Here is a 15,901-nt window from a genome sequence, read left to right as displayed (position 1 = left end):
GGGGTGGCACAGGCCATGACTTACTTTCTCCTGACTGTTCAATTCCTGGTATGGGATGTGGGCAGGCAGGTAGGTGTGCAGCAGAGCACAGAGGGCCAGCCCATCACTCCAGCTGCTGCTGAAATTGGTGATATCAATGTTCTGTGGAGACAGTAAATCCAGTGTTAACCCACACTGTACCATCAAGGATACGAGTCAGACAATATGCTGTAGGTATCTATCTTTGGGTTTGGATGACGCAACATAATGAATGACATTTCCTTGGGGTGTTGCTTAACTTTGGTAACAGGCATGACCTGTTGTGGCCCACATCCACTCACAGGTATTTGTGTAGGGGAAGCTAAGACCATGGGGAATTCTTGCTTAACCCCTAGGGAGCCTTTAAGGCCTAATTACTCCCCAGATAAGCTTTGTATATCCAGCATTTCACAGACTTACTGGCCAAGGGAGAACAATCGTCACAATCATCACCACCACCATCATCATCACTACCATTATCAACATCACCACCACCACCACTGTGACCATCACCATCATCATCACCACCACCACCACCATCATTACCTTCACTATTATTACCATCACCATCACCATAACGATATATAACCCAGCAACAAGCAGACCAGACAAAACAAGAGCATGGTGCCCAAGCAACAAGTGCTTTTACTCTATATCTCCTTCCTTAACTAGAGCAGCTTCCCAGGGGTGAGGGGAAGGCTCAGTGGTCTCCCTGCTATCACAGAGGAGAAGCAAGGATCACTCCTTCAGTGGGGAATGAGGCTCCTCTTGCAGGGCAGGCACTGGTTGGGGTTGCTGCTTGGCACACTGTGAGAACTAGCAAGGCTATCTTTCCAAAGATTCAATTTTTAAAGACCCCCAGAGGCTGAGGAGTTGGTGCAGTGGGTTAAGGGTGCTTGCAGTCAGACCTGACTACTTAAGTTCTATCCCAGGAGCCACACAGTGGACAGAGAGAAACGATTCCTGAAAGTTCTCATCTGGCCACATACATAAATATCGTAACAGTAATGGAGACAAGGGTTTGAAGTCTGAGATCCCAAGCCAATGGCCTCATGGGTTAAGGGGTGAGACATCAGGAGCACAGCTTCAGATGGTAAAGGTCAGGCTGAGTGTGTCCTGATCCTCTTGGATAAATTCCTTTCCTTCAGCTCCATTATGTCCCAACGTCTCTCAATTCTTTGCTGTTCATTCACTGTGGACACGCTTGCCTCTATGGGTAAGGGGATGACCCTTTGTAATAAGGATTTCTCCTGAGCATCAGATCCAAAGCAGACACCTTAGCCCACCTGCATTTCTAATCTGTGTAGCCATTTAAAGCCAGTCATTCACTAAATCATCTCTTGTCCAAAACAGTAGCTTCATAGTTCAGACATTGTTTTGTTTTATTGTTATTTTTTTCTTTTTAAAGATTCATTTATTTATGTATATGAGTAAACTGTAGCTGTACATATGGTTGTAACCTTCATGTGGTTGTTGGGAATTGAATTTTAGGACCTCTGCTCACTCCAGTCAACCCCATGCTCTAGTCGGCCCCACTTGATCAGTGCCTGTTCACTCCAGCCCCCAAATTTATTTATAATCATAAATAGGTACTCTGTAGCTGTCTTCACATACACCAGAAGAGGACATCAGATCTCATTATGGGTGGTTGTGAGCCACCATGTGGTTGCTTGGATTTGAACTCAAGACCTTCAGAAGAGCAGTCAGTGCTCTTACCCATTGAGCCATCAAGCCAGCCCTGTTATTTTTTTTTAAAAAGAGCTTCTTAGGATAGAGATCTTCTTCCCCTGAAGATTTATCCTGGGGGTGGGGGGGGGCAGGCAGGCAACTGTGGTATAGTTTAAATCTCGGCCAGAAATAGGGTCACACAAACCCCAAAGCATTCATTATATATAGGCTACTGCCAATGCCCTTGGTTATATTCCAGAACTTGACATTAAACCCTACTGCTGAAGACACCACATACTTGAGTCACAGAACCTGAAGAAATCAAGCTGGCACTCAACTGGAAGTGGTAAGGCATGCCTTCGCAAGAGAAAAGCAAACACCTTTCTCATCCAGTTATGAACCTGAAAACTACAATAAATGGCAGTCCTGTAATACAAGATACACCTGCTGATTCAATAGTGGCAGAGACGTTATGGAAGCAACCAACCGCCTTCTGATTAGCTCTACAGCCCACTCCATAAGATGGAAGCCATACCTAACCCTGTTTTAGAGACCAAGAACCTGAGGCTGGATAGGTCACAGGCCTTAGGGAACCCCAAACCATTATTCTGCTAAATGGACACAGTATTAAAACAACCCCTAATGGCATATTACTATACCCATGGATCAAAGCTTCTCCTGATCCTTATCAGAGAAGCTCCCCATTGCAAGAGATGGCAATTAACACAGAGACCTCAACTGGTCAATGTGCAGAGAATAAGAAACCATGGAGTGCTTAGTGCTATACATATCATACCCTACCTTTAAGCTCAGGGATCCTCATGGAAGAAGGGGGTAGAAAGATTGCAAGAGTCAGCGGTGGTTGTTAACGTTAAGAAAACAATGTTTCCCTGACAACAGGGTAGTCACACATATGAACTCAGCAACTGTGAGAGTATGGATAAGATCTTCTCAAGCTCCAGCCCAAAAAAAAAAAAAAATGGGGTAGTGGTAGAATGCAGCCATGAAATCCCACCACTAACTAAATGACTTTAATGATGTGATAAGTGGTATGTGGACTGAACCCAGGCAGGCCCCATCTCCAAGAGGAGCTGGGCAACACAAATTGGATTCTATGGGGAGAGGGAGGGGGAGGGAAAGGGGAAGAGAGAAAGAGGAGAAGGATAGGGAGGAGGGGAGGGGAAGGAGGAGGGGGACAAGGATAAGGAGATCTGATAGTTGTTGTTGTTTAAATCAATATGACACATACCTAGTGGTATCTGGAAGGAGGGAGCACTGTTATGACAATGCCTCCATGAGCCTGCCTGTAGACAAGTCTGTGGGGCATTTTTTTATTATTATTATTATTAATGATTGATGTAGGAGAGCCCAGCTCAATGTAGGTAGTGCCACCCTGGAGCAGGTGGTCCTGGATTGTATAAGAAGGCAGGCTGAGCAAACCATGGGGAGCGAGCAGTCAGGCAGTGCTCCACTGCAGCTTCTGCTTCAGCCCCTGTCCTGACTTCCTTTGATGATGGGCTGTGCTGTGGAAGCCTAAGCCAAATAGACCCTTTCCTCACCGAAGTACCTTTGGTCATGGCCTTTATCATAGCAATAGAAACCTAACTAGGAAAAACAAGCTCAAAGTTGGGTCGGAGGGCGAAAAGGGTGGTTATGGGATAAGTGTGAGAGGGTGGTAAATGTTCAAAATGCATTGTATGAAATTGTTTGAAAGATTTGATAAAAATATCGTTAATCCCCACCCCCTAGACAAAATATATGTACTGGAGAAAAGGAAGTCCAAGACCGTTAGGAACGGAAACCAGTGTTTTTTTTTTTTATTTCTTTTTAAAATTTGATTTATTTGATGTGTACTAGTGTTTTACCTGCATGTGTGTATGTGTACCATGTGCATGCCTGGTGCCTGTGGAGGCCAGGGAGGGCATATGACCTCTGTAACTACAATTATGGATGGTTGTAGGCCACCATGTGGGTGTTGGGAATCCAACTCAAGTCCTTTACAAGAGCAACGAGCGCTGTAAACGATTGAGCCATCTCTCCAGTCCACAAAATCAGTGTTTCTAATCCTTATGTGGCTGTACCCATCTGGGCCTCCCCGTGCTTGGAGACAGAGTCTGAAGTATAGCATTCTGCCTGGTTTCTTTGAGGGCCTCGAGTAGGCAGAAGGGGAAACCCTTTTCCCTCCACTCTAGAGCCTCATCTGGCACTTGTCTCTACCGCCTTATGGGAAATCTGCCTTCTTATCATGATGGGACATCTGCCTTCTATTTCCTTGGATTTGAGGCTACTATGTAGCCTCAGGAGTTGGGATGTCTGATTCCGAAAATAAATAATTAAAAAAAAAAAAAAAGACTGTCTGGCCTCAATCCAGAGAGGGGAAAATTAGCCAAAAGATAAAATCTTAAATATTATCCTACAGCTGGACCTACTTTGTTAAAATCACGGGAAGTGATCTGAGTTCCTTATATAAGGGTCAGTATGGCTGCTGGTAAAATTCCTTCCCTGGAGGAGCTATAAACAATGTCTACAACTCTGCCAAAGATCTCACTGACAAACTAATAAGGTACAACTCCACTAACATACCAATGTTTATTATGAGGAACCAAAGAGATTTTATTAGGCTTGTTGAGGGGCTGTGGGCAGAAGCATGGGTGGCTTCAAAGCAGCCACACGGGGAGGTCTGCATTCAGTGGGGATGAAAACTCTCCTATGGCCACCTTGACGGAGCTCCCCTCCCTAAGTCCCTTCCAGTCTATGTATACCTCTTGACCCTCTCTGATGCAATGTGCAATTAAGGTAAAACTGCATACATCTGGTTGGGAAGAGTGGCCAGAGACTCCGACAAGAGTCTCCTAATTCTCCCCACCCTTCCTTCTATACAGGAAACTTGGCAGTCACCAAGCCCAGCTGTGAGGCACAGCTGAACTCATGGAGATGGTGGCAGTATGGCTCAGTGGATACTCTTGTACAGCAGTGGCTCTCTACCAGGACCAGAGACACTAAAGAAAATAACAAAAGGAGAAAAGCCCCACGGGGCACACAAGGACAGTGCTTCCGGTTACCCGTCCACTCTTGCATTTCTTACCCTTACTCGGCACTCCTCTGAGTAGAATGCCTGGACCTTCTGGATCTAGAGTCCATGCTCAATCATAGACTCTCACATGAACAAAAAGTGACGATCCTTCTCTGGGGACCCCTGGAACAGCACCAGGCAACTAGTTCACACTGGGCATGCCTACCTGTCTCCTATATTGATCCTATCTTGCCTGATGGGGACTTCCAAACCGTGATTCTATCCTTTTTACAGAAGCTCTTGACTTCTTAAAAGAATATAACTTTTTCCTATTGCTCTGTTTTTCCCTTAAAAAAATTATTTCTAAAATTTCCTAACACAAACAGCTGGTAGCCTAAGAACTTTCAATAGGACAGGAACCTGAAAAAGAGACCTGAAGACCCCTCCCCAGACACAACCACCTTACAGGGCTAGAGGTACTCGAGGCAGACTGAGAAATGACCAAAAGGCAGACAGACTAACAGACCCCTGTCAAAAGACAGATGGAAACTTCTTACCTTATGCAATTCTGTCATGTGTGTTCATATATGTTTCTGCATAACTGCTAGCAGTCTCCTGTGTTAGGACAACAGGAAGCAGGGCTCAGTCTGACCCCAGAATTTCTCCCAAATAACTGGTGACTTTTTTCTTATTTTTTTTGAGACAGGGTCTTTCTTCTCTCTCTCTCTCTCTCTCTCTCTTTTCTTTTTTTCCCCCGAGGCAGTTTCTCTGTGTAGCCCTGGCTGTCTTGGAACTCACTTTGTGGACCAGGCTGCCTCTGCCTCCCGAGTGCTGGGATTAAAGGCGTGCGCCACCACAGCTGGCGAGACAGGGTTTTTCTATGTAGCTCTGGCTCTGGCCATCCCGGAGCTCACTCTAGACCAGGCAGGCTTCAAACTCCGAGATCCACTGCCTCTGTCTCTGCCTCTGCCTCTGCCTCCTGAGTGTTGAGATTGAAGGAGTGCATCACTATGCCTGGCCCTGTTACTTATTTTTTTTTTTAATGCCTTGATATATCTACCTTAAAAGTACGTGTAACTGTGAATGTTTTGGGGATATAATAAAAGGCCTTGCAAGTATACACTTACAAAGGCATTCATTTTCCCTCTTAAACCAATTAAAATAGTATCTTTGATTCTATTAAATGTTTAAAAGTCTTAAAATGCTATCTGTTTATAGAAAATAACTTTTATTGGAGTCATAAAAGTTGTATTAGATTATAAAATCTGAAATTGAATACAGGGATTTTTAATAATAGTTTCCTTTCTCCAACACTCTTTAAAATATTACTAACTTATTTCAGTTGTGTAATAGTCATAAGTAATGAAAATATTAGGACATAAAAATGTTTCATGTTAGTTGGGATGCCCTAGATAAAGTGCATTGTAAATTTATACTAGACTAATTGTAATGGATTTCTTTTTCAGAAACATTCTTTAGATTACACATTAAATATGAAGTTTTTACTAAAGCCACAGTACATGTAAAAATACTAATCATATTTCTCAAATATTTGTTAAGTTTCCTTTCATGATGGGGATGATATAATACCAACAAACAGCTTTCGGAATTGGATGAATTTATACATAATACAATGGCCCTGTTATTAAATATAAAGATGATAGTAACATCTTACACTTCTAAGATGAGTTTTTTTTTTTTTTTTTTTTTTTAGATTTATTTATTTACTATATGTAAGTACACTGTAGCTGTCTTCAGACACACCAGAAGAGGGCGTCAGATCTCATTTCGGGTGGTTGTGAGCCACCATGTGGTTGCTGGGATTTGAACTCTGGACCTTCGGAAGAGCAGTCGGGTGCTCTTACCCACTGAGCCATCTCACCAGCCCCTAAGATGAGTTTTAACTTACAGTTGTAACATTGAGATTAGAATTCATTGCTTTGGGGCTAGGAACATGGCTGCTTTTACCGATGACCAGGTTTGGGTCTCAATACCCACATAGCAGCTACCAGTGGATTTGAACTGGAGTTCCAGGAGGTCTCGTGCTCTCTCCTGGCCTCCAAGGACACCAGGCACACATGTGGTGTCTTTAAAGTTATTTGCTTTCTAATTTATATAGAGATTATTAGAATTATATAAATTATAATTACAAGTACAGATTTCAGGGTTGGTGGCACTCAGGAGGCAGAAGCAAGTGGATCTCTGTGAACTTTAGGACAACTTGGTCTACATAGTTTCAGGTCAGCCAGGGCCACATAATGAGACCCTGTCTCAAAAAAAGTACAGATTTTGGATTAAGAATTACTTATGCGGGGCTGGAGAGATGGCTCAGTGATTAAGAGCACTGACTGTTCTTCCAGAGGTCCTGAGTTCAATTCTCAGCAACCACATGGTGGCTCACAACCATCTGTAATAGGATCCAATGTCCTCTTCTGGTGTGTCTGAAGACAGCGACAGTGTACTCGTATACATTAAATACATAAATCTTTTAAAAAATTGCTTATGCCTTTATAAAATAGGATCTGATAGTTTAACCTAAAACTGCCAATATATAAAAGAATCTTAATATTTTTAAAGATTATATATGACTGTGTTTCTACATATATGCTTATAAGTTTTTGTTTACATAGTGCCAGACTGGATTATAAGTAAATGGTTATATTAATTAAAATAACCAACTTAGCTTCCATTCCTGTTAATACATAATGCAAGCAAGTTAGATAAGCACTCTTAATTATGATTGACACAGCTCTGATCTGCAAGTGGTATAAAGACATCCCCACTTATGGGAAGAACTGATCGGCTCAGTGCATGAGGGCTCTGGTTCAGGGAATAAGGCTTAGTGCACAGACGACTGCCTGCGCTTGGCTCTACCCCTCCTGGAGACTGATGATGGGGATAATGACCTAGCCCGGTGTGTCCGGCTTTCCTTAAGTAATGTATTCTTAAAAGGACTTTATGTTTTATCAAAATCATTGCTCACTGTTTCTACTAAGTGTGTTGGGCTTCTCATTAACAGTCTTACATCAGGCTTATTAAACATTTGTCCCTGTCAGCCATTATCTAAGGGCTGTACAACAGCTAATTTTTAAAGAATGGTTTATTCCTCATTACTGGTGTAATAGGTCTTTTGGCTATTTATCCACTATACTTGGAGAGCCATGTTAATGTGGTCAGAGACCAATATTTCGGTCCTTGCCCTATAAGGTCACCTTGGTCCCAGGAATATTTCTTAAAGGATCTTGCAATTCTGGGAGTCACTTGTCCTCTTGATCAGAGATCCGGATGGCAGACTCTCACCTCTGCACATTCTACAAAGAGGAACGTTAATTTCAGGCTCCCAAAATGGTGGGATGGCTAGAGCAGTGGCACAAGTTGAGCCTCTGATGTACCTGCCACTGAACATATTCTCCTTTGTCCCTCAGAACTGCCATATATAGTGAGTAGTGTCACTCCCGTTTTATGCACACAAGAGCTGTGGCACAAAGAAATACTTAATGCAGGAGGAAAGGGAACCACAGGTGAGGATGGGAGAGTCTAGCCTGAGCTTTTATTCTTACACCCTGAGTTAAAGAACCAAGAACCATGGATGACCAGAAACAGGCTGGTGGGGTGGAGTATGCTGGTCCAGCCTGGTGAAGCTGATCTGTCTGAGGAACATATGAGTCCAGAGACCAGAGCACCCCTCTGTCCTGCCTTCCTTTCTTCCCAAATTTGTACCTACATGTTAATAAACTTGGTATATCTTTCTTGTCCTAAAAATGTTACAATATTTATGCTATATATGTATTTCTATGATGTAAGAAATAGATTGTGATAGCCCACTTTCATTCAATATGAGGTGTGTTTAATACATCGGTCACAGATAAACAGAAGGCCCAGGACCCCCTCTCCCCTTTATGGTGACTAGAACTGGCTTATCTCAGGAACTCAGCTACAACTGAGCCCATGATCAGAGGAGGCAGCTGTCTCAAGCCCCAAATATTCATTAGACAAGGGGCTGTGTTCTAGAACAGTGGGACTTTGGGAAGGGACAAGTCCTGGACTATGAGAGAAGAGGACAGGAATTTTTCCTAATCTGGGGACTTTAGAAACTAGTGTTGCACCAAATCAGCTCACCAGCCATTTTTGCCCTTTCTCTTTGCTGGTGTCCCTTTGTGAAGAACTGTACATTAAAAACTTTATTTCCATTGGTTTCTTCAGTTTATCATCATTTTACTTCCAACAGTGAACAAAAGTCCTTGGTTTAAATAAAACACTTACACTAGACCCCAGCAGGCAAGAGTAAGCCAACAACAGACAGTCACTTGGGCCAGGAAAATAAGGCAGTCCCCTCTGCTTTCAGATCTATAGAAAAGTACCCTGCCGTGTTGGATGTTAGTCCATGAGCTGTGTTGTTCACATGGCTCTCTTTCCTGTTTCTCCTTACACAGCCATTAGTCAGCCAGTGGGGCTCTTGCTCTATTTTGTAGAGTGGAGGCTGCTCTAAACAAAAATGAGTTAGTTTTATAATTGTATGTGTTGTAATTGTGCCTTTTGAAAGACAACAATACGAAACTTCATTTTCCTTTATTGGCATACTCTTCAGAAGCCTTCTGAGAAGACCAATGCAGCCCCAAGTCATTCTAATACTAGGTTAATGAATTCCAATTAAGAACAGCTCGTGATCTGTGACTGAGTGAGCAATACATGAGGACTAGAAGCTCATGAGCAGTTTTCCACCCTCAGGAATAAAAGTCAAACAAAATCACCTATTCTCTTAGGAGGGCAGAGGTGCACATGGGTCCAAGTGGACTGCCCACAGACCCTCCTTAGGGGATGGGCAGAGTTTGCTTTCCGGATTGACTGATTAACTGATTGATGGCTCTGGGGATTGAACTCAGAGTTGGGGTGGTTCAGTGATAAATGACATGTCTCTCATGTACGAGTTCCCAGGTTCTGACTTCAGTGTTATACATTCCCCCTTTCCAAAAGAAATTAAAAAATATAAAAATAATAAAAAACGGAAAAAAATAAACCTTAGACATTTTAATGCAGTCTCACATTAGTAGCACCTAAGCGCACATGGAAACTATACAAGGAGATGAAGTGTCCCTACCTTTTATAATAAGGGCTTGTTTTAGAAATTCCAAATCTAGTCAGGTTGTCAGATCCAATATCTGGGAAATGTTTCTCTTACATGTAAACTGTTCCCCATGTTTAAGACTTCTTATTGTCTGACACTGGCAGAGATGGAGGCAAAGCAGCCATGGTGTGTATTATTAATTATACCCACTCCAGGATCATCAAACTGTCAAATAAAACCTCATCCTTTTTATTACCAAGAGCACCTCAGTCCTTCCCTGAATGCTATCTGGAATGGTCCTAGCTTTTAGGAGTTTAAGAGAACCGAGCAAGTGGGGGTTTTTGGCTATTGTATTATTTTGTATTTTTCTTTTCTTCAATTCTGGAATTTGAACCCAGGACCTTGTGTATGGTAGGCAAGTGCTCTACCACTGAGTTATACCCCATGTCCTTAAATGGGTTTTAATTCCATTTGAATACTAAGAGTGTGAAAATACTAGCTAAACTGCTGAAAAGGAGTATATTATGAAACTTAATAACAAGATGACCGCCAGGCATGGTGGCGCACTCCTTTAATCCCAGCACTCAGGAGGCAGAGGCAGGCGGATTTCTGAGTTTGAGGCCAGCCCGGTCTACAGAGTGAGTTCCAGGACAACCAGGGCTATACAGAGAAACTCTGTCTCGGAAAACCACACACACACACACACACACACACACACACACACACACACACAAACCCGAGATGACCATCAGCCTGTGAAGAACCAGAGACATACATTGAGATTTGCTCTCTATGATTATTGCCAAAGTGGCTTCACTATCAGTCAATGAGGCAGGTGTCTGTGAATGTTGTGGCACAGTTTGTTCCTGTGCGTGATTTTTGCTTTATGTGGACGAGGTTAAATCAACACAGGTGAACTGATGAATGCTTTGTCAGATGTTTTCCCGTTGTGTTATGCTGGAAGAGGCACAGGGCTTGCATTACTGTCCCCTGTGCACGCATCTACACACTGTGAGCTGTAAATCTCAAAGAGGCCTAGGGGGCAGAGGACAGGAATAGGCTGTCCTCACTGAGAAGGAAGGAAAAGGAGGGAAATAGCTGGGTGCCTTGCCTACTTTTCTACTGCTGTGATAAGCATGGCCAAGGCAACTTATAAATAAGAGCACTTGATTGGGCTTTTGGTTCCAGGGGGTTAGAGTCCATGATGGTAGAGCAAAGGAACAGCCAAGAGCTCACATACTTGATCTATAATCTAGCACTGGAAATAACTCTTTTGAAAGCCCATCCCCAGTGACACACCTCCTCCAACAAGGCCACCTCTCCTAATCCTTCCCAAACAGTTCCACTAACTGGGACATAAACATTCAAACAAGAGCTATGGGAGCCATTCTCATCCAAACTACCCCACTGGGCTTCCTGAGGTTAACCCCGTTTTTATTTTTTAAGCTAGGAGATATGCAGCCCTGTCTAGTATGAAACTTCCTATGATTACCAGGCTAGCCCATAACTTACAGAGGTCCACCTGCCTCCGACACCAAAGAGGTTTTTTGTGTTGTTTTGCTTTGTTTTTGAGACAGGGTTTCTCTGTGTAGCCTTGGCTATCTTAATACTTGCTCTGTAGACCAGGATGGCTTCAAACTAACAGAGATCTACCTGCCTCTGCCTCCTGAGTGGTAGAATTAAAGTGCGTACCACCATCACCTGGCTTCCAAGTGCTTTTTTATGAAAAGAAATCTCAGATGTAAGAGCTACCATTCCAAAATAGACAACTTTTCTTTTTTAAAGTTGTAAGATAGAGAATTGTTCTCAGTGAAACAAAAGTGGAAGAAAATGAACAAGGACCATACACAAGAGGCTAACACCCTAACTTTGCTGTACAGTGATGGCTGTCCCTGGAGTATCTGAGTGTGGCCATAGTTCCACAAGGTGAATGCAGGCAAGACTCTTAACACAGTGGGACAGAAAGCAAAGCAAGGCCCTATCACCCAGCCCAGTGAGCTCCAAGAAAATTATTTGCTTTGCGTTGCCTAGAAACAGTAACATCTGGTGGAAACATTAGCCACAGGGGAAAGAAGCTACAGAACTTCATTGAAATGCACCCTGAGCTCAATTCCACCGAGGACACAGCTGGGTCTAAAGGACACAGCTATGACCTTTTCTCCCACCACTCCATCTTCTCGGAGGAGCCCGAAGCTTCTCCTGTTGACTCCTTTGTGGGGACTATGTGTGCCATTAAGTGCTGAAGCTGAAAAACAGATCAAAAGAGCAGAGCAGAGCTTCTGGGAAAGAGGCAGGAGGCAGATTAGAACGCACTGTACACTCATTCCTCAGGAGCCAGCGGTCTGAGACACAGTGATCTACATGTCCTGACTCCTGGGATGTCCCAGGCAGATAGGACTTCACTGTCACAACCCTGATATTGGACTGTGTTATTTCATTTTGGGGTTTGTAAAAGTGGCAATTTACAGATGTGGAGGATAAAATTTGTTCATTCCTGTTGGGTGGTAATGGCATACGTCTTTAATCCTAGTACTCAGGATGAAGAGGCAGGCAAACTCTGTGAGTTCGAGGCCAACCTGATCTATACAGCAAGCTCCAGGACAGCCATGGCTGTTACATAGCCTGACTCAAAAAATAAATAAACCCAGGCGTGGTGGCACACACCTTTAATTCCAGCGCTCGGGAGGCAGAGGCAGGCAGATTTCTGAGTTCGAGGCCAGCCTAGTCTACAAAGTGAGTTCCAGGACAGCCAGGGCTATATAGAGAAACCCTGTCTCGAAAAACCAAAAATAAAATAATAAAAAGCTTGTTCGTTTCTCCCTGAGACTGAGCATATAGAATAACAGTTTAGGGAGGACGAAACTTAGTTTGAAGGTGTACAAAGATGGTGTAAGCACACATAGTCGGGTTCTGGTGAAGCAGAAAGAAATACAGCCTGCATTGTCTGCCCTGCATTTGTGTCAGCAAGCCAAGCCTTGCCTCTGAGAAATGTATGCACTCATTCAACTCTAGCTTCTCTGCCTAAATCTTGGGTTATCTGGAGAAGCCAGAGTGACCCTGTCCTGCACATCTGTGGCATAGCCCTCCATCATGGACCACAGACATCTGTAAGCAGGCTGTGGGGTTTCCTCTATGCACAGCTCTCTCCTTCTGGCTGGTCTCTCCCACACAACGAGCTGCCCAGCTGCCCCCTCTGACTCTTTCCCTTCTGCCATTGTTATGTTTGGCTCCCATGTCGGCTCTCAAAGCTACAGTGTGGAAACTGGCCAGGCAGACAGGACTGTCTTGTTCTCTTGTTGCTTAGCAGCAAGCTGTCAGTGGATATTTTTAAGAAAAAAAAATTTCAACATATTAGAAGAAAACCACTAGCTCCATAATCTCAGAGAAGCAAACCATTAAAATCGCGAAACTGATCAGGCAATGGTGGTATATGCCCTTAATCCAAGCACTCAGGAGGCAGAGGCAGGCGATTTCTGTGAGTTCAAGGCCAGCCTGGTCTACTGAGCAAGTTCCAGGTCATCCAGGGCTACACAGAGAAACCCTGTCTTGAAACAACAACAACAACAACAACAACAACAACAACAACACAACAACAGAGCAACAAATAAACAAGAAAAGCACAAAGCTGAAATGTATAAAAGGCCTGAGAAGTCTGAATCTATAATTTTCTGTATGACAAAAATTAAAAACAATATATGCAGCAAATGAGTAATGACTAGAATATATCCTGATAGGATAGGTCGAGTAAAAAATGGCTGAATGAACCAGTGACACACCAAAGAGACACTGCTGCCTAAAACACAGGAGGTGATGTTCAGTCTCATGAGGGATGAAGACGCCTCTCCTCAGTCATGGGTACAGTTTAGAAGCCCAGTGTCACTTTCTTTGGATCTTAAGTAATTGATTTGCATATGCAGAAAGTGACTGCTGGGACTTCCCTGGCAGGTAATAAATAATTTTTAAGTTTCTACCCAGGACTCTTGGAAATCTCTGTCTGGACCGCCAAAATGTGGGAAACTATGGAAAAGCCCAGCACGCTGGAAGTGTCCCAGTCTCTGGTCATGTGAGGTTCCAGACATTGGGAAGCAAAGAATTCAAGTCTAAATTGTGGGTTTGCTGGGGAAAAAAAGATCAATTGATGCCCAGGATCATAGGTTCAGAAGTGAAGAGGACACACCATCTGGCCCAACACCAGGAGTAACTGGGAGCAGCGGGACCCAGGCACCCAGGAACTCTGCTCAATCAGTGGCACGGGTTCCTTCCTGTCTGGGCCAGTGCCCCGAGCACACCTTGAACATGAACTCCACAGCCAGTTCCACAATATCCAGAGGAAGATCCACTTCCAGGCCCTCTAACATGCCCAGGATCACAGGATCTCAGGATCCCAGGATCTTGATCACACTAGGATCTCAGGAGCTTTGACACACCCAGAATCTCAAGATCACAGGATCCCAGAATCACAGGATCCCAGAGACAGCTGAACTCTGTGGAGTTCTGACACAACCAGGATCACAGGAAGGGCAGGCTCCAGTCAGACATAGTGAGGGCAGGTAGCACTAGAGATAATCAGATGGTAGGAGGCAAGCTTAAGAACATAAGCAACAGAAACCAAGGTTACTTGGCATCATCAGAACCCAATTCTCCCACCATAGCAAGTCCAGCCCTACAAAGGATAATAGGTGGAAAACACCAACACCAGGAGGGAAACTACACCCTAGAAAAAGCAAGAAAGTCATCTTCTTTCAACGAACCCAAAAGAAGATAGCCACACAAACACAATTCCACCTCTAGCAACAAAAATGACAGGAAGTAACAATCACTTTTCCTTAAAATCACTTAACATCAGTGAACTCAATTCCCCAATAAAAAGACATATAGGCTAACAGACTGGATATGTAAACAGGACCCAGCATTTTGCTGCATACAGGAAATGCATCTCAGTGACAAAGGCAGACACTACCTCAGAGTAAAAGGTTGGAAAACAATTTTTCAAACAAATGGTCCCAAGAGACAAGCTGGAATAGCCATTCTAATATTGAATAAAATCAACTTTCAACCAAAAGTTATCAAAAAAGATAAGGAAGGACACTTCATACTGGTCAAAAGAAAAGTCTACCAAGATGAACTCTCAATTCTGAACATCTATGATCCAAACATTAGGGCACCCACATTCATAAAAGAAACTTTACTAAAGCTCAAAGCACACATCATACCCCACAGAATAATAGTGGGAGACTTCAAAACCCCACTCTCAGCCATGGACAGATTATGGAAACAGAAACTAAACAGAGACACAGTGAAACTAATACAAGTTATGAACCAATGGATCTAGCAGATATTTATAGAACATTTCATATTAAAGCAAAAGAATATACCTTCTTCTTAGCACCTCACTGTACCTTCTCCAAAACTGACAATATAATCAATCATAAAACAGGCCTCAACAGATACAACAAGCCTGAAATAATCCCATGCACCATACCAGATCACCACGGACTAAGGCTGGTCTTAAATACCAACGAAAACAACGGAAAGCACACATACACATGTAAGCTGAACAACGCTCTATTCAATGATAACTTGGTCAAGGAAAATTAAAGGCTTTTTAGAATTTAATGAAAATAAAGACATATCATACCAAAACTTATGGAACTCAATGAAAGGAGTGTTATTAGGAAAACTCATAGCTCTAAGTGCCTCCAAAAAGAAACAGAAGAGAGCTTACACTAGCAGCTTGACAGCACACCTGAAAGCTTTAGAACAAGAAGAAGCAAATTCACCAAGAGGAGTAGACCACAGAAAATAATCAAACTCAGGGCTGAAATCAACCAAACAGAAACAAAAAGAACTATGCAAAGAATCAACAAAACCAGGACCTGATTCTTTGAGAAAATCAACAAGATAGGTAAGCCCTTAGCCAGACTAACCAGAGGGTACAGAGACAGTATTCAAATTAATAAAATCAGTAATGAAAAGGGAGACATAACAATGAAATGTATCTTAAAATATATATTTTGTTTGCTGGATATTAACAGTTGAAAATATTAAAATCATGTTCTACAAACATTGTGTAAACATTATTGATACTTTTTCTCACTGTGATTAAAATTAGCATTTTCTTTTTTTTGTTTTGTTTT

General features: G+C 42.9%; 1 protein-coding gene across 7 annotated transcripts in view; it reads right to left on the bottom strand.

Annotated features, from left to right (window-relative positions):
• The window catches only part of Specc1 (sperm antigen with calponin homology and coiled-coil domains 1), a 264,901-nt gene that overhangs the window by 17,377 nt on the left and 231,623 nt on the right, over positions 1-15,901 (bottom strand). For 6 of the 7 annotated variants that reach the window (XM_029483987.1, XM_029483988.1, XM_029483986.1 and 3 more), the window contains one exon: positions 25-141. The exons of the other annotated variant lie outside the window; for it this stretch is intronic. In XM_029483987.1, coding sequence (XP_029339847.1) covers positions 25-141 — 117 coding nt within the window. The remainder of the gene's footprint in view (positions 1-24; positions 142-15,901) is intronic. 7 annotated transcript variants of the gene reach the window in all.

Source organism: Mus caroli, chromosome 11 (assembly GCF_900094665.2).
Source record: "Mus caroli chromosome 11, CAROLI_EIJ_v1.1, whole genome shotgun sequence".
In the NCBI taxonomy this organism is placed as follows: Eukaryota; Metazoa; Chordata; class Mammalia; order Rodentia; family Muridae; genus Mus; species Mus caroli.
Note: the sequence above shows the minus strand (reverse complement) of the source record. Positions and strands in the feature narration are given on the sequence as shown.